The following is a 17,753-nucleotide window of genomic DNA, read 5'->3' as shown; positions in this document are numbered from 1 at the left end:
GAATTAATTAAAATGTTGGCAAACTGTAAAAATTTAAATGGTTAAAATTCATTTTTAAAAGCAAGGGCATGATCCATCTAAAGGTAAGCACCTTTTAAGTTCCACTGATTTCACAGAGAAGTTTTAAGCCTGTGTTTTAAATCTTGCATTGAAAGAAATGTGTCAGTCTCTGGTTGGATCGTGCCCAATAATGTTAGGACTACACTTAGTGTAGTGTCTTATTGTTAGTGTAATACTGATGCTTTTCCTAATTAATATGGAAGATCTTATAAGGGAGCAATTCTATGGCCACTAGACACTGTCTAGAGGGCCATAGGATATGCTCATTTCCAGGAACCGACCTTGGAGCCCACACTCTGAGGTCAGTTCCTGGAAAACCGACCGCCCCCCTCATCCGCGCTGCCTTGGAGGCAGCACAGAGAAGCCCCATCCTATTCTGAGCGCGGAGCAACTGAAAAGGAGCGGGGCTGGGGCCGTTTCGGGGTGGGGAGAGCAGAGCTGTGTGTATGACACATCCAATGTGTAGTACGGCATCTTCCTCTCCTGGTCAGCCCCTCCGCTGCTAGACAGCCAAAAACAGCTGTCTAGCAAAAAAATAGCAAGGCAGGAGAGGCGCAGAGGGAACAATCCCCCCACCCCGCCGTGCCTCTCCTGCCTTGCTTTGGATAGGCGGTCACCTCCGAGGTCGGAGGCAGCCGCCTATCTAGTTAGGACTGCGCCCTAAAAGGCATTCATAGAAATAAGATCGCCACTTAAGTACATACCTTCCATAAAATACATGCAAGAAGCAAAAGCAAAGTAAGTCCAACTATCGAGCCTATTCCAATGATCAGCATTGTAACGTGAGTTTTAGACTTTCGGTTATGAAGTCCCTCCAGAATGACCTGCACAGAATAAGATATGCACAATAAATATACCAGGCATTGACATGAATGCAGAACTGTTAGGAGGGCTGTGCCGGTTTTCTCATACAAGCACCAACAGTTTCGTCTGAATCCATGTGGCAGGGCTGCTTTCAAGGTGCAAACAGGGTCTTAAGGACATTAAATATCATTGATTTCAGTGGTGCTTAGTATTTCAGGCTAACAATCACACCAAGGGCTGGAGCGTACTGCATAACAAATTTGGCTTTCAGCATGATACCCAAGCTGATTATCAGATTCCTGAACATACTTAATTGGAAGTGAATTCCACTGAAAATAGTGGGAAGTACTTCCTCATAACAGACCTTGGCCCAGCAGGAGGTTGTGCATCTGATGCTGAGATCAAGTAGTAACAATAAGAGATCCTAAAAAACAGCTGTAAAAGCCAAGGCAAAGACAGATACACTGTTTCTAGTTCCTGATGCATTTCAAGAATGTCTCTATCAAGGGCAATTCTAGTTTCAGCCACAATGCAGAACTCTTTGCTTCTAACTCACACTTGAGTCTTCCATGAGTGAATTACAGGGTGTTCAGGGGGAGCCACTGGGCTCCCCCTGCCCCCATTATTTACATATTTCTCCATGCTGCAGCGTGGGTTGGCATGTTGTGCTAACCCAGCGTGTGGCAGGGATGACTTTGTACCAACCTACAACCCCTACTGCACATCATGGGTTGTAGGGTGGGTACAAAGCCACCCCCGCTGTGCTGCGTTTGCACAATATGCCAACCTGCGTTGCAGCGCAAGCAATTATGCAAACAACAGGCTTGTGCGCAGCATGTGCAGGGGTGGGGGGAGAAGCCACGATGGCTTCCTTTCCGCCATGATTGTCCAAACCCAGACTTAGAAGCAAGGAGTTCTAAGCATCATTTGGAAGTTGTGGATGAATTACGAATTGCTCTTGATAAACACACAATTCTCCAAACATGTTGGGATCTATAAACACTAGTGCAGCTGTCTTTGTTGTCTTTGCTGAGTTCGGGCACCTTACACAACTCATGATCAACGTTGTCTGTTCTCACAGTCCAATCACCTGTTTGTGGGCACTTCTTTTCCTCAATCTGAACTGGAGCAATCAGAGGTGGATTCTCCAGTAGCCAGCGATCAACCTACTCCCTGCTCCACTGCATGTATCCCAATCTACATCCCTTCCTGCAAAGAATTTGCATTCTTTGACATTAGGGCAGATTACCCAAACTAATATTGGGAGGTGCTGCCAACTCATTCATGCTGAAGAGTTTGCACGTAACAATTCAAATTTGCTTTTGAATTACACCTTTAGCAATTACACATTGAGCGACGTACTACATATCTAAGAATGGTGTAATAAATTGATTTGAATAATTTATCATGCATGGCTATTAGAAACAGGGAGGATTGTGTACTGAACTAAGATATTCAGCAGACAGTTATTCTTTCCTAATCACATGTCATTTAACAATACTTACATGTGTCGTTTGTTTGTCCTTGTGCATTTCAATGACTCTAGGATCTTGATATGCTGAAACTTTTCCTTTTATCTCAAATATAAGCGATGAAGCTTCATCCTGTTTTTAAAAGGTATGTTACTCTCTAAAAACCAATGCTACATGAGGAGCAAATGCTAAGTTGTGGTTAAAAATGCAGAGTTGGGAACCCACATAGAACATGGTCCAGCCAATGTTAAGTACTTTAGAGTTCCACGGATTTCAGAGAGTGAGTTGAGTATGTGCTTAAATCTCTGTCAATGAAGTCCACAGGACTGAAAAGCCAAAACTTTTGGCTGGGATTTTGCCCTGAAGTTTCTAGCGTGCAGGTACATGTATTTATAACCACCAATATGATAGTTCAAAGGTTAAATATTTACCATGTTTAACAATGAAGGGGTTACTTCCAGATTAATGTGAACAGTTGCTTCTTTTCCACTTTCCATGTCTCCAAAGTTGCAAAGTATTTGCAAACAGAATGGGTCATCTTTCATACAGTACTTCAGAAGAGAGAGCAGACATATGAGATGTTACTATGCAGAGCCATAAATTTTATCTCATTTTTAAAAACCGTAGTGACTTATTTTGACTGTCTTCATGCAGAAACTGTAAGAAAGTTTTCTATGAAAGTTGGGTCACAGTGGGGGCAAAGTGGGCCTAGCTGCAGCCATGGCTGAAATGTTCCAGCTGCTGCTTTGGCTTGCGCCTTGCCACATCTTCCCCCCCTGGAGAGGATGCTGCATGGGCGAAGCCATCATCCACCCCATGGAGGGCTGGGGCACGGCATCTGACCCCCAACTTAGTTCCCCTCTCTTGGTCTACACCATAAATCTGGTTCAGCCATAAAGTTTACAATCTTTTTCATAAATTGATAAAACCTCTAAAGCACTAAGGGTTTTGTCAAAAACATACCACAGACCTGAGCGCCTTAATCTGTAATAGTAGTTTCAAGGACATTGTGAATACTAAGCCACTTCTGGTAGATACGTTGCATTTATTTTTGGCATGTGGGAAAATCTGCATAACAGCAACAGAGCACTGGACTGGCCACAGAACTGGGAACCAGATTCATCTTCTTCACTGGGAGGGTTCACAAGTAATGCTAAACCATGGATTAATGCTACATGCATGATCAGAAAAGAGCCTGAGCAAAGCCAGGATTCACAGTTTAAAATCAACTCCAAGTCTACTGCTAAGCAACCTAACTACAAACTCTGGCTTGTTCAGCAAACTAGTTTATTTTAGACCACAATTCCTGGTCTGTAAAAGTCAGGAATTGGGCAAAATGAAACTGAATGCTGGTTTATTCCTCTTGGCCATGCTGGATGACGGAAGGGGAACATTTGAGCCTTGCGCTGGCTCCTTTCTGCTCATGCACATAACACTAAATGACGGCTTAGCATTATGTGTGGATACAGTAGCTGTGGCAGCAAATATTGTGGCAGCTGTCCCCGTGGGGATGGGGAACAGTGTAGAATGCCACACAAAGGTTTTTTAGAACATGGGGAAGATCGGGATAGAAAGCAGAAGGGAAGCCAGGACTACTCAGAACCCATCCTACAGCATTTTAAGGACTTTGATTGGGAGCCATATAGTCTGCCCTCCTGCCATTACCAGCTATTGCAGAAAGCTGGAGGGTTGTTGATTTCAGAGGAAAAGGGGAAACTCGTGAGCAGGAAATCTATTTAGATATGACGTAAGTCTACACTGCAGTAACTAAAGCCCTAAATACAGTTGCGTTATTCAGCAACTCTATATCCTAACAGTGACAGATAGCTCTACTGCCTCAAAATTTTAACAACAGGGAACATTAGATGTAGAAAACATAGTGACTGTGGACTTTACAAGACTTGCTTCTTTGCTTCTGCACCTTCTGCTTTTATTGCCATCGTAGTTTCAAACAAAAAGTTGGGAATTTCAGTATTTTAGCATCCCACTGCACACATACACCATGCCTTTGGCACCGCATGTCATCTTATCTACACACTGTGAGTAAACGACATCTGCCTAGTTACTGAATGACACTATCCCTCATGACCTGTATGAGTTACTTGCACTATTTTGTAACACCTTGATAGAAAACCTTCCTTGATTGATTTTGAAACATCTTTGAAAGGAGGCTTTCACTCTCATTTTGTAAGTTTTCTTGAACACTTGATGGCTCATATTCCAAATTCAAAAGTACTGAAACCTTAGCACCTTTTGCTTTCCTTTTCTTTATATGTCCAAAGTTTACTTTTAACTGTTATGTACTTACATGAAATCTCATCCTAAGTATTAATTTGTTTTATACATGATCAAGCCAGTTTTCTAGTACTGGAAAATCACTTATCTAATTATGAAAATATAATGTGGAAGTGTGTAACAGAAAGACATTATGGGTTAAATCCATGACATTTCATTTAGGTACATAATACTTAAAGGTAAAGGTGCAACAGGACTCCCCGCCCCGCACGCCAAGCCACCCAAATCTACTCTGGATGGTTGTCTAATCCTCCAGAGCAGATTTGGGGGGCACAATAGGGCTGCAGGGGACGGGAAATCCATTTTGCCAGCATTTCCGTTGTGATGGCTATTTGATTCAACCCAATATTTTTAATTTAAAACATTATAAAGACCATTGTAAACAAAACAAAACAGAAATTACCAATGGCCTCTTGTCAAGCTTTGTAAAGAACGTAAATAAATCTTGCAGTATATTTGCATTTCTTTCCGGTAAAGTACAGTTTCTTGTATAATTTTTGTAGCTACATCGTCCAACAGTTGTCTAAAAGTGAGCAAATGCACAATTATATTTGGTTTTCAGATACTATGAGAGGAAGAAACTTCTAAAGCTTGCATGCACCATCATGTTAAACAAGTTTACTTAGAAATGAATCACATTATTTTAACAGAAATTACTCAGTTCTTAAAGCTTAGCCAAAAAAGGAAAATCAAATACAGGTAGCTTTGGAAAAAAGAGAGTGGTCTAAACTTTATCCATGACTAAATTTGATCCTTTCAACTATGCTGTGCTGGAGGTGGAGGGGCAGGTTTGCAAAGAAAACTGGACCTGATCCAGCTCTTATGTGTGGGGCTCTGTGCCACCATAGATGATGGAGAGTGGGCATATAGAGGAGGGTTTTCAGCTCTAACTGGGAGTTTTGGATTTACCAGGCCACATCTTAGGGCTAGGTAAGGGCCAGGGTATAAATGGCATGCAATGGCCACAGACACAATTGCAGGACCCAAAGATTTCTGCTACACAAAAGTCTTCATACCCACGTCTGGCGTGTAAAAGGTGCTGTGTGATACAGTAGCCCCATCCCAACTGCCTACACAGCTGTAACCTTGTCAATGCTTCACTATTTTGATGCAACACCATTATTTGCAGATTCTACGTGGGCAGTTCCACATAATCCTACCCCTTTTTCTGCTATGGGCCATGGAATTGAACCACGATGTCCTTAATCAAGCTATCAGATTTAATGCATTTCTGGATCACAACTATACTGTGGAAACACATTTGTCAGCATCAGGCACTGACGATTGTAGCGTTATGTAGGGAGTTATTTGGGGAACTTGAAACAATATGTCACATATAGGGCTTCAGTTGCAGAAAATAAACTAGGTATACCTTGACATTCAGAACATTAAACAGCTTGATGTCTCTTGGTGCAAAAGAATTGGGTATCTGTATCTTCAAGTCTACAGAAGGAGCCAGACTTAGTCCAGGATTACTGACCTTCGGAGTAAAGTAGGCCACAATTATGGCTGAAACATCTCTCAAATTGGGCTCTGAACCAGACACACATACATACACACACAGCTTCAAATACTGGAACTCTCTCTTAAAATATTTGAATTCTAAAGTAACAGAATTTCTGGTATTTTAATACTTTAGAACACTAAATGTTTGTATGTTTTAATATTTGCAGCATATGTTCACGTACCTAAGCCCCTCTTGCCTTTCAGGGCTTATATATCTTATGTTTCTAATACTTTTTAAATGATATGAGCTACCATAACCCTATCAGGAATGGAATGAATTTGAATTGAAAAAAACAGACCTGATACAAAAATAAATCATCTCAGTTACCATCCATTTCTAACTTCAACCTTCTCTCCCACCCCACCACCACCCCTGACCCATTCATAGATGTGAAAGACTTGTTAAAAGAGTAAAAATAAGTAGCCACAGTGTTGACAACCATTTTCAAAAGGGGTGTTTTCGCTCACTGCAAATGTGGCTTTATTCACTGGTATATGCAATTGAGAAACTACACTAATATTCTTTTTCACTTAAACTTAGAAAGCAACTGTGATACAACAGGTAATACTGAAGAAATTGTGTTACAAGATGGATAGGCAAACTGGTGCCCTCCAGATATTTTGGACTATAACTCCCAAGAACTGGCCATGCTGGCTGGGGTTTATGGGAATTGTAGCCCAAAACATCTGAAGGGCACCAGGTTGCCTACCCCTGCAACAGTCACTGTAGGGAAAGCCTCAGCCGAATGTATATATTTACTAAAATCAGATTAACTTCCTAGCAAGAAAAAGCAATTTGTCCATGAAGAGTGATGATTTGCCCATTTCAAATTTCATTTTCTTTGGTTCACTTTTTTTGACAGCAGTGGGAATATACAATGAGGACTTTGTTACATGGATTACAGCTCTTACGTGGAAAGTGAAGTTGATAGTCTCCTTCATGCAAGTAACTGATGAATTGTCTTCACTGGGTCCATAAGCAAATGATGTTGGCAACACAGACCTACAAATGGTGTTTTCCAAAAGAAATGATAGAAAATGCATTGTGAATCAGTCACCAGTACCATCCATTATTAGTTTCCTTAGGGCACAATCCTATGGCTGCTAGACAGTGTCTAGACGGCTATAGGATTTCTCAGTTTCTGCAAACTGAGCTTGGAGCCAGCGCTCTGAGCTCGGTTCCCAGAAATCCAGCTCCCCACCCCCGCCACCTCGGAAGAGGTGCGGTTTGTTCCTGGCTCATGCTTGGAAGAGTAGCGCGGAGCGGCCAAAAAGGAGGTGTGCCTGGGGGCGAGGAGGGGACAGCGGAATCGCCGGTATGATGCTTCCCATGCACTGCCTGGCTTCCCACACCCCCGCTCCGAAGCTCCCCGGTTAGATAGCCGAAATTGGCTGTCTTGTCACAAATGTAGGGCAGCTGGAGCATGGAGGAGACGATCTCCTCTGTGCTTAGCCTGCCCTGCGTTGGATAGTCAGCCGTCTCTGAGATTGCGCCCTAAAGCGTCATTTCCTACACAGTTCTAAGAACTGGATGTTTGGCATTGCGCTTCAACAGAAAGGAAGACCGAATTAAGCTTGTTGGCAGCCTGATCCTGAGTCACAGTAGAGATGCCAAGGGATTGAAACTGGGACCTTCTGCAGGCCAAGCACATGCTCCACCCACAGAGCCCCCTTTCCCTTTCAAAAGTCTTCTTATCCCTCCCTATTCACACCTACTTTCTGGGAGTTTCTAAGCCATTAAGAGTTAACAAAATTAACAGAAATCTTAAGAACATTTTTTTAAAAATTGGGTATGTTCATAATATTTGTAGTGGATACTAAATTAAATCAACAGATTTCCAGTTCATTAATAAAAGTTTACCAGGACCAGGGCCACTATGCATTTTAACACTCATTTCAGGAAAAAAGGCTTTTGCTAGTTAATTAAGCCTCTGCTCTGCACCTTTATAGTACATAAGGGCTTACTGTGCCTCTTTATAAAGACTAGTACACAAATTCTGCATCTAATCCAATTATCCTGCTACAGTTGTATTTATTTGTAACGCTTTTATACTGTCCTTCCATAAAAATGCACCAAGGGCTGTACCATCAGTTAAAACAACCAACAATTAGTTTTTTAAAGTGCCATGCTGACTTCCTCAAAATCCTGTGGAGAGAGAGCAAATGCACATAGTACTCTGTGAGTACTTTTAGATGGAGGGCTCCTAGATCTAGCAATCCAAAGGTAATGCACAGCTGTTCCATCTTTTGCTCCCTAACGTATTTTCTGCATTAAGGGAAAAGACAGAGGAAATTGAAAGAAAAAAACATGAGAGGGTCATCATGAGTAGGAGATGACAATGATTGCATCTCTCATAAACTTCTGTGAATGAGGCAGGGCGAAGGCACCATAAAAGCCTTGTTTGGAAGCCCCCTGTATGTTGCTTTGTAATTCATAAAAAACTATGTGCATTTGCAAATTCATTAGCTTACCCATGGGCATTCAGCTCAACCTCATGCTTCTGAGGCAAATTTAAAATTAGGCTGTTATCCAAGAGCAGGTCATTGTCCAGTTCACTTTCACTATAGAAGGAAACAAACATTAGAAAGCATCACAACACAATCTGTATACATACAGATCATATTTGGTTAGATAAACTTTTATGCAAAGCACATTTGGTATTAAAGGATAGCACAACCTAACCAAAGGTGAGTAGTTTGAGTCCCATTAGTTTCAGTGGAAGAGTTAAGCACATTTGGATTGTACATACGGTCTATTATTGCAAACCAAACTAAGAGAATCACTTCAACAGCTTTTATTTGCTTTCTCTGGGGCTTCTGCAAATTATGGAATACTTGCTTTCCTGCACTTCAGTAACTCCTTGTATAATTCTCTGTTATGTCTTACAAATGCAGAGACAATATTAGACCAAGACAGCAATCTGTAGTAAATAACATTTACCAAGTGGCATTAATGCTGATGTTGAGGTCATCTCCTGCCCTGCTAATTGAGCTTGCATCCAACACAAAACTGAAATCCATCTGTGGAGCAAATGAAATGTGTTAGGGTTGAATACATCTGTATCTTATTGGTAAGCATTTTATTTATTTATATGAAGTATTATCTATCAGCATTAATAACTTCTGTAGAAATTATATTATTTATGTTTGAACTCTATGCTGTCCTTATAACTCATTTAATCATCGGCCTAGTCCTCAACACACCTACTTGGAAGTAGGTACTCTTGAGTTTTATAGAATGTACTTCCTAGCAACTACGATTAGGATTGCTACCTTCAGTATCTTCAGTCTTGCTTGTTGTCTAAGCACGTTATATATTTTTGTGGCTGTATCTATTTCAAATACTACTTTGACCATATACACAAAATATGAAGTTACATCCAGTATTATGCTAGTGGACAAATTACAAGGGTTGGCATTGTACAAGCAGTTGCGTCCGCTAGCAAAACTATCACAACTAGTGCAAGGAACACATAGCCTAATGGAATCACAATGAGTTGTGCAACGCCTTGAAGAACATCTTACAGAGCACCTTACAGAATGGCTTGTGCGTGCAGAACCAAAATATTTAAGGCTTGTGCAAGAATGAAAATGCGGGTTTCCCAAGTGGCAGAAATTTGGTATCAGCAGAATGACACTATTGGATACAATCCATAGTAAACAATTCCCAAAAAATGCTGGCAGCACCCCATACACTGCAGTTCCTCATCACCAAAAATACTTCATTCTGACATCATTACCTGGTCTCCTACTTTTATTCCTCTACAAAGCTCAATTGCCAGAGAGATGGGAGTATTACAAAATGTGCACAGACACAAATGACAGTGAAACAACTATATCTTAGCTGCAAGGCTATTGGTTAATCATAAAAAGGAAAAACTTGAGGAAAGGTTCTTGCAAGAAAAGCACGTATTTGAGGCTATTCATTATACTACATGATGAGTGTGTTCCTTGGTGCAAATAATGGTGAAACAGTAAAGGATGTAATTTGTTTTAAAAAGTAAGATTTTTTTATCTTTAATCTGTTGATCTATTTAATTTTTATAGTTACATTGTTTTCATAATTTTATGTATTTATTGAGCAAATAAAAACAAACAAACAAATAAACTGTACCTTTGATAGGTGATCTACGTATAAATGCCCAACACTGCAATCAAGTTTGACTGCACGGCTTTCCGTTTCTGTCACTTCACAACGTATCTGGGTTTCTTCCTGTGCCAACATCAAACAATGTATAAAAGCAGCAGACAGAAGAAGAATATGGATGCTTTGCAAAAGTAAGATTTAAAACCTCTGAGGAAAAGACATTGACAAGACAATGGGAATCTGTAATTTGATCTCCCATTATATTTTTGTAAATAGGAGCAATGAATCCCGCTAATTTTGGCAGAGATGTAGTGAGGGCTTATCGCTTCCCTCTATGCCAGTTTCCTGACGGAAAATGCCCCCCGCTATTATTTGCTCTGATGGGGAAACCTTACATGTACACATCTTCCCAAACAGGGCAAATATCTTTATGGAGCAATTTTTGTTTGGAAAATGGTATGGGGAGAAAGGGTTAACCACAATGCTGATTTGAAACCCCCGCCCACACTTACTACACAGAAATAACGATTTGGGAGATCAGATTATGAACTTCATCAAATCTAGGATGGCTCAGACATTCCTGTGGTAAATAAATAAAAATACGCCAGTTCTCCACCCAGTTGACTCCAGTGCACTTTTGTTTAAGCAGTATCTCTGTTATTGCATTTGCTGCTGACTTGCTGCTGAATGTATTGGTTTACTTAAATTACTTACACACAGAAGTATAAATTCTACACTTTGATGAGGAAATAATGCCCTTCTAGCTATAAATTCATTTTCAGGCCACTTAAATAATTTTAATCTTTTCGTGATCTTAGAAATATCAAGGTCAACTGTATTCAAGCAAAGGGGAAGCTCTATTTTTTTATCCCATGGCACAAGATACTGGCATAGTTTTAGACATGGACACACCTTCAGCGGCACTAGGGAGCCGCTCCCAACCATGAGGTATGTGTCACGTGTGTCTCTACGATAAAGATGGCAATTGGTAGACTGAGAATGATGATCTTTCATGACCACATTTGTTCACAGGAACAGATCATACATCCATCTCATCATTAGAATTTGACAGCAGCATTTCTAGGGATTATCTTTCAAATGGAAAAAAGGGTGCGTCCTTTTTCTACATGTCACATTATCCACATTCAAAAGTTCCAAAAACATCACATTAAAGGCACAAGTAATTAACTGCGGAATCAGCCTTGGATTTTGGGAAGGAAGGAAAGGCTATCAGCTTTTATACATACTAGAGTCAGACCCTAATGGACAAGAACTACGAGCCTATCGCTTGCATGATCTTAATAAGCAGATTGGCCCGTCGGGAAAACTACAGGATCCGATTTTTCTGAGATATATTTTAAGTAGTGCTGTGCTGAAAATTTCTTCTCTTTTTATTATTCTCATTCAATTTGATGGAAAAGAAATGGCCTTTGAGCCTGTCCAGCTGTAGCATGCTGCCGGGGTGGGGACCAAGGCTGAGAGGCTTGTGGATCCAGCAGAATCACAGCCTCTCCCCTCCCCATCCACCAGCACACACCCTTTCCTTCCTCACCATTATCTTCCTAGGGTCAGAACACCAGCCTCAACTGGGGAGCCACTGTGAAGCTTTCTTCAGCAGCTGGGAGCAATGGTATAGCAGAGCCAGAGCTCCCAGTGACACAGTGCCAACACCTCATTATTAGCAGGGATGCTAACTTTATCTGCCACCCCCTCCTCAGGCTTCCCTTTACCTCTGAGCTTAGCTGAAATACACACAGTAACTGGGGGGAAAAGAATTTTCCCTGCAATAATATATTGTTCCCTGTTGTAAGGCAAAGTATTTTTTTTGGGGGGGGGGGTTGTTTTTGAATGGGCAATTAAACCCATTTGCTTTACAAAAGAGCTGTTCCTGGTGGAGACGAAAACTGCTGGAATGTGTTTGTTGATATGGCCTGCCTGAATTTTTCGACTCTCCTTGGGGGTGTGGCTAAAGGGACCATCATGATGAGCGCCTGCACTTTAAGATGTACCACTGGCTGGGAGAGATGGAGGATGAGTGCGGGAGGGGCGATCCACGATCAGATCCTCCTCCTCCAGTTGGACCTCTGTCTCTGGCCTTGGAGGAGGAAATCTGCAGCATCCTACAGCCCCTCAGGTGCTGGGATTGCCCTGCCCAACCATTCCATATTTTATGCAGATTTTTGCTGAAAGTTCAGTACTGTCACCCCTTTGCTTTAAAAAGTGCTAGACTAGCCTATAACTCAATGGGGAGGGGGAAATGCTGGACAATATTAAAAAATGTCTAATGCTATATTTGCACATTTATTGACGGCTACATGGCTTGGAGGAGTGTCAGGGTAATCAGTTCATAGAAAAATATACACCCACTTCTTACCTGTTCTAGAATTTTTGTGAAATAAAGATCTTTAGGGAGTTGGATATGGAGAGCAGTTTGATAGGCATCATCACCGGCATTGTACAGGGTGACATTTAACATTAGCGTTTTCACATTTCCCACTGCAAGGTAAGATTTCCTTTCGTGTGGCCTATAGGAAATTAAAGTAACATATTAATTTAATTTTGGCATGTCCAAAAATGCACGTTATTCAAGTAAAAAAGGAATGGCCAAGTTGTCCTCTAAGAATTCTGTATGTTTACACACTGGAAAGTCTCACTGAAAGAACTGCAACTTGCTCCTAACTGTGGTGTCTACACAGAACAGGGTCCAGAACGTCTTTCTGCCCAAGGGCCAAATTCTATTTCAAAGAAGCTCTCAGGGGCCACATTACAGCAGTAGGCAGGGCTGACAGCAAAGAAGACAGCACCAAACATATCAGCCTATTGTAGCTTAAAGCTCTTATTTCCAGTAAGTAAGCTTTAGGAGAGGCACTGCAACCTTTTAGAATGGGGGAGAAACTGCAAAAGCTGGGAAAACATCAAATGATTGGTGGGGGGGGGAGTGGGAACCATCTGGTGATGAGGGAAAGGGGCCGTAGCCCTCTGAGGAGCCATGGAGGACCAAACTGGGACCCCAGGCAGGATGGATTTGTCTGCAGGCCTGAGCTTCTGCACCTCTGACATAGGAGAACAAATAATCCCTTGTGAAGCAAGGCTGCTGCACTGGACTACCTTCACCATGTTTGCACTACTTGTGGGTTAAGAAAGCACCTTCTCCGTATAACAGTGTGAAGTTGTTGTTGTTTTTAATACATAAACAATACCTCTTGCCATCTTATTTGGCCCACTTTGAGCTCTGGCTAACTAGAACCAATCATTTGTCAAGTTGTAACTTGCCATGGGGTGCATCATGTAACCACTTGGTAAGTTTGTCATCCGAGACCATGCAGAAGATCAAACTACCCCAGGATGAGCTCTCTCATCTTGGGATATCATGGCTATCTGTATCATTTTGCCAAGTGGCAGGGAAGATTTAACATGTGTTATCTGTGTGAGTCACTATATCTCACTCTAATCTGCCTCATAGGGTTGGTATAAGCATAAAATGTGTGCGGTTGTGGATGGGAGGGGAAGAACCATATATGACACTCTGAGCTCCTTAGAGGAAGGGCTGTAATTAATAAAGAAATTGCCATCTACATCCACTCTCTGGACCATTACAGGCAACCAAGCTATTCTAGGAATCAGGATAAACTCTATCTTGGTTGTCTGTATCTTTCAGCCAAAGGATAAGAAAGATATTATCACACATCTGATCCAAATACATGGTAAGACCATCATCTGTATGGTGTCTTTATTGTCCTGCTAAATGATGGGGAGAATTTTACCATTTCCCATCTGATCAAGGGCATGTGTGATACAATTCTCCTTCCACTTGGCAAGGCAATTACAGATGATGATCTGCTTATCAAGTGGTTATACACCCCGCCCAACACAAATGGTTCTCTTTATTCTGCATGAGCCTCTTCCCAAACACCCACTCTTCAAACATCCTTGATGTAGTTTTTGTGTTTGACTGGAATTGCTTGGTCTCATTAGCAGTGAATGTCTTCTTTGTCTACTAGTTCCATTTCCACCATTTTAAACACATTGCTAAGTGTGACTGTTTAATGCTGCTTTTATATTACCTTATGCTACACAAGAGCTGTCGTCTTTTAACTCTCCGTCAAGGTTAATATCAGACAGGGCTTGTGCAGATGAGTGAACATGTCTATCTTATGTCCCACCTAGTGTTCCCTAATCACGTTAACAAGCAAAAGGTACCTAAGAGGATTTAAAAGTAAACTTCAATTTGACATTAAAGTTTAATTAAGACTTGCAGAAGTGCTGCCTTGAAATAGACATTTATCAAATATTCTGGCTTGAGACCAAAGCATTAGTCACTGAACACCTTGGGGAGAAAAGTTGGCACTTAGACAGGCAACAGAAGGTAAAAGCACTACATAAGCAGCTAAGTTTCAAATTAGAGAGAGAAGTGCGAATGCTAACATTTCAGTGGCTGGATCAGTGGGTTTACTGTTTGTTCTAAAGTTCTCCCTTTATATTTAAATAATTGGTGTTCTTCCCTTTCCAGTTGTATGTGTTACTGCATTTTGCTTTGTTAACAGGGTGCCAAAAGGGGGTGGGGAAGATGCCCAGAGTGGAGTGTATGCATGCATATAATAAATCACTAGGTGCACATCTGGGAATGTGGGAAAGCTGAACCACAGTTTTTCACCTGTAATCATAGTTTATTATTATTATTCTTTAATCAAATGCATAGTATTAATTTGACATGTGTATGTACGTATCAAACAAACTAAGCTATTTGACCAAAGTAGATAAGGAATCATATAAGTAGATAAATACATAAGCCTGCAGTGAAAGTGATCACAATAATTGCTATCTAATTTTCTTAATTAGAAAGGAAGCTAGCAGCCTACTTTACTAAAAAAAAAAAGAAAAGAGCATTGTTCTGTTCACAGATAAGGAACATAGTCTGTCCAGAGAAAATAAATTAGTGCTTCATAGACAGCTTAATGTCTCACACCTTGTGTAAAGGCCAAACAAGACGTGATGGCAGCAAACCCATTTGTTTAAATCCCAGGCTGCCCCATTCAAGTATAAAGTGTGTGTGTGTGGGGGGGGGGGAGAGCTTACAGCAAAAGAGCACATGGTTAGGGGGTGCTACACTCTGAACTGACCCACAGCTTACTTCCCCTAAACACATTTCTCTTCAGCCAAGTTTAAAAAACAACAGAAGTGAGCTTACCTGGAAGAAATGTGGGCCAAGAAGCAGCTCAGGGAGGTAAGTGGTGAGCACAGGGAAGGCTCTGCTCCCTCATCAAAACATGTATTTTGCTCTAATAATTAGACCCCTCCCCCTGCTCCAACATGATCAGAGCAGACCCAGGTTTAAACAAATGGGTGTCTCTCACCATCAAATGCAGTTTGACCCTAAGCAAGCTAGGTGGCTAATAAATACAATACCTGTAGTGCTCAAAATGGAAGTTCTACTCCAACCCTAAGAACACAGGAAGGCCAGTAGGATCCTCAGTTTAAACTTCTCAGCACCATGAACTACTGAATGGATGCACGATGCGTATGCACTCATATTCCCTTCTGGGAATGGGCATGGAACCTCCAGTATGAGCATGAAGTTCTTCTGCCCACAGGGAGTTCTCTGTCCACTTTCATGAAAGGAGCTGAACCACTTACATAAACTTACTGAAAGGAATGGAGACACCCCAGGTGTACAGGTGTTCCATGAACGCATGTGAGGTTTAGAATTCATGCTAGGCTCTAGACCAGCCACCACAATTTTCAATGACTTTGTTTTCAGACTCTGACTAAATAGATTTACTTCTAAAAATAAAACACTAATTTTGTGGAGTTAATCATCAAACTTAAATATGCATTTAGATTCTGGCACAGCAATCGTATCTCATAGACTTCTTATTAAATTATATTGTATTATGGTAAGCTAACATTGGCATTGTCCAAAGAACAGCACATGGTGTTCTATACATGCACCAGGGTTCCCCAGCCCTCTTTCCCACTGCAGTCCCTCTAAAGACCTGGTCCCAGGTGTAGGGAGTTCCTCTCAACCTGCATATTTATTACTTATTGGAAACTCCATTTCAGTAATCTAGTGTGTTAGTAACTTAAAATGTGATACTAAACTGGGAATAATTGCATTCAAGGAACAGAGAAAGAACGGGATGCAGGGGGAACACACAACCTGATGGTGATCTTAAAACATTAAAAACAAAAATGAAAGACCTTATTAAACCTGTTGAACCAAAGAGGATGAATTAAAAACACACACAATGCCTATCCATCTGGTGTCTCCATACTAAGTACAAAGAACAGCTTGCTGAATGTTTTAAAAAGTATTTTAATGGTTCCTACATTAATTTGGCGAACTGTGATTGCCAAGCTAGCATGTTTCTATTTGCTATCTCCCAATCTCATGTCTTAACATTAGTAGCACAACTATTATTTTTAAAATACAAAATTAAACTAAAATAACAGTGTGGGGGTTCAATTTTCATAGAGATATTAATGTGCTGACATCAATAAAGGTTTTTAAACCAACAGAATACTTCGACAACATAAATAGATGAATAATGGTTTTTAAAGATGTACTATCTCATGTAGCACAGGTCTTGCATATATACCCAGAGGTCTCACCAATTTAGACACACACACACACACACACACACAGTGCCGCTGCAAATAAGTTGGCATCCTATTCAATACTTTCTAAAGATGGTCTACCTTTCATTGAGGTAGAAAAGTAGATCTGTAAAGCTATACAATCTTTTTACCACATAAAAATCATATTCGACTTACTTTGGAAATGCGAGTTTTCCAGAAACTTGCAAGTTAGCAGAACAACTTTCTTGTGAGCAAAATCTTGCAAACATAAACTTTCAAAGAACAAAGCAAAAATTATTCATGTTTAAATATAACATATCCATGCATTCAGAATCCTTTTACCATGAAGCCCAGAACTATTAATAATATTTTGCTAATGGAGCCTTGCTTCCCGGCACTGTTCGCACCCTGCCCCCGTGCTTCCCCCTTTCTTTCTTTGCATGCAAACCTGGTACCTTCCACTGTCAGTAACGCCAAATCATGAGATATGAGACAGAAGGTTCTTTCTATGCAGCCACATTAACTAATACCTCAAGGAGGCACTTAACACCACTAGAAGGCTTCAGCCTACACATTGTGTAAATGGTATTCCATCCTGCAACAGTTTACAGTGGCCTGATTTGGACTCTCTGGAGCATTACAAGACAACAAAGTGGTTTCAGAAGACTTAAGGGTCTAAATCTGAAGCCCTGAGGCCACCTGTCATCCAGACAAGTTTGTTTAGGCTTAGAAATGCCTACCACTGGCAGCAGCTCTTCGTGTTGTTGCACTCTTTCTGTGGACTTGCATAAAGCCTATCTATAACCACTGGGCAGGGATGGCCAAAAACATTTTTCTGCCTGTGATGGTGCAGCAAATTCCCCCCCCCCCACACACACAAATCAAGCCAGGATGCCAAGTTATTTTGACACCTGAGGCAGAAAATCCCACAAGCACCTCTCCCCCTTACCAGC

At 41.1% G+C, this 17,753-nt stretch overlaps 1 protein-coding gene across 4 annotated transcripts in view; it reads right to left on the bottom strand.

The window, feature by feature from the left end:
* ITGA4 (integrin subunit alpha 4) overlaps nucleotides 1–17,753 on the bottom strand; it is an 80,096-nt gene that overhangs the window by 3,281 nt on the left and 59,062 nt on the right. For all 4 annotated transcript variants that reach the window (XM_084814928.1, XM_084814935.1, XM_084814908.1 and 1 more), the window contains 11 exons: nucleotides 16,996–17,072; nucleotides 12,599–12,749; nucleotides 10,252–10,350; nucleotides 9,079–9,158; nucleotides 8,610–8,699; nucleotides 7,050–7,140; nucleotides 6,004–6,111; nucleotides 5,035–5,154; nucleotides 2,768–2,887; nucleotides 2,370–2,468; nucleotides 765–884 (listed from right to left, as the gene is read on the bottom strand). In XM_084814928.1, the coding sequence (XP_084671054.1) occupies nucleotides 765–884; nucleotides 2,370–2,468; nucleotides 2,768–2,887; nucleotides 5,035–5,154; nucleotides 6,004–6,111; nucleotides 7,050–7,140; nucleotides 8,610–8,699; nucleotides 9,079–9,158; nucleotides 10,252–10,350; nucleotides 12,599–12,749; nucleotides 16,996–17,072 (1,155 nt within the window). The remainder of the gene's footprint in view (nucleotides 1–764; nucleotides 885–2,369; nucleotides 2,469–2,767; nucleotides 2,888–5,034; nucleotides 5,155–6,003; nucleotides 6,112–7,049; nucleotides 7,141–8,609; nucleotides 8,700–9,078; nucleotides 9,159–10,251; nucleotides 10,351–12,598; nucleotides 12,750–16,995; nucleotides 17,073–17,753) is intronic.

This window comes from Heloderma suspectum, chromosome 1 (assembly GCF_057233095.1).
Source record: "Heloderma suspectum isolate Gila_16-S chromosome 1, 16-S_ref, whole genome shotgun sequence".
Classification (NCBI taxonomy): Eukaryota; Metazoa; Chordata; class Lepidosauria; order Squamata; family Helodermatidae; genus Heloderma; species Heloderma suspectum.
The sequence above is the reverse complement of the archived record's forward strand: the minus strand, read 5'-3'. Positions and strand labels throughout refer to the sequence as shown.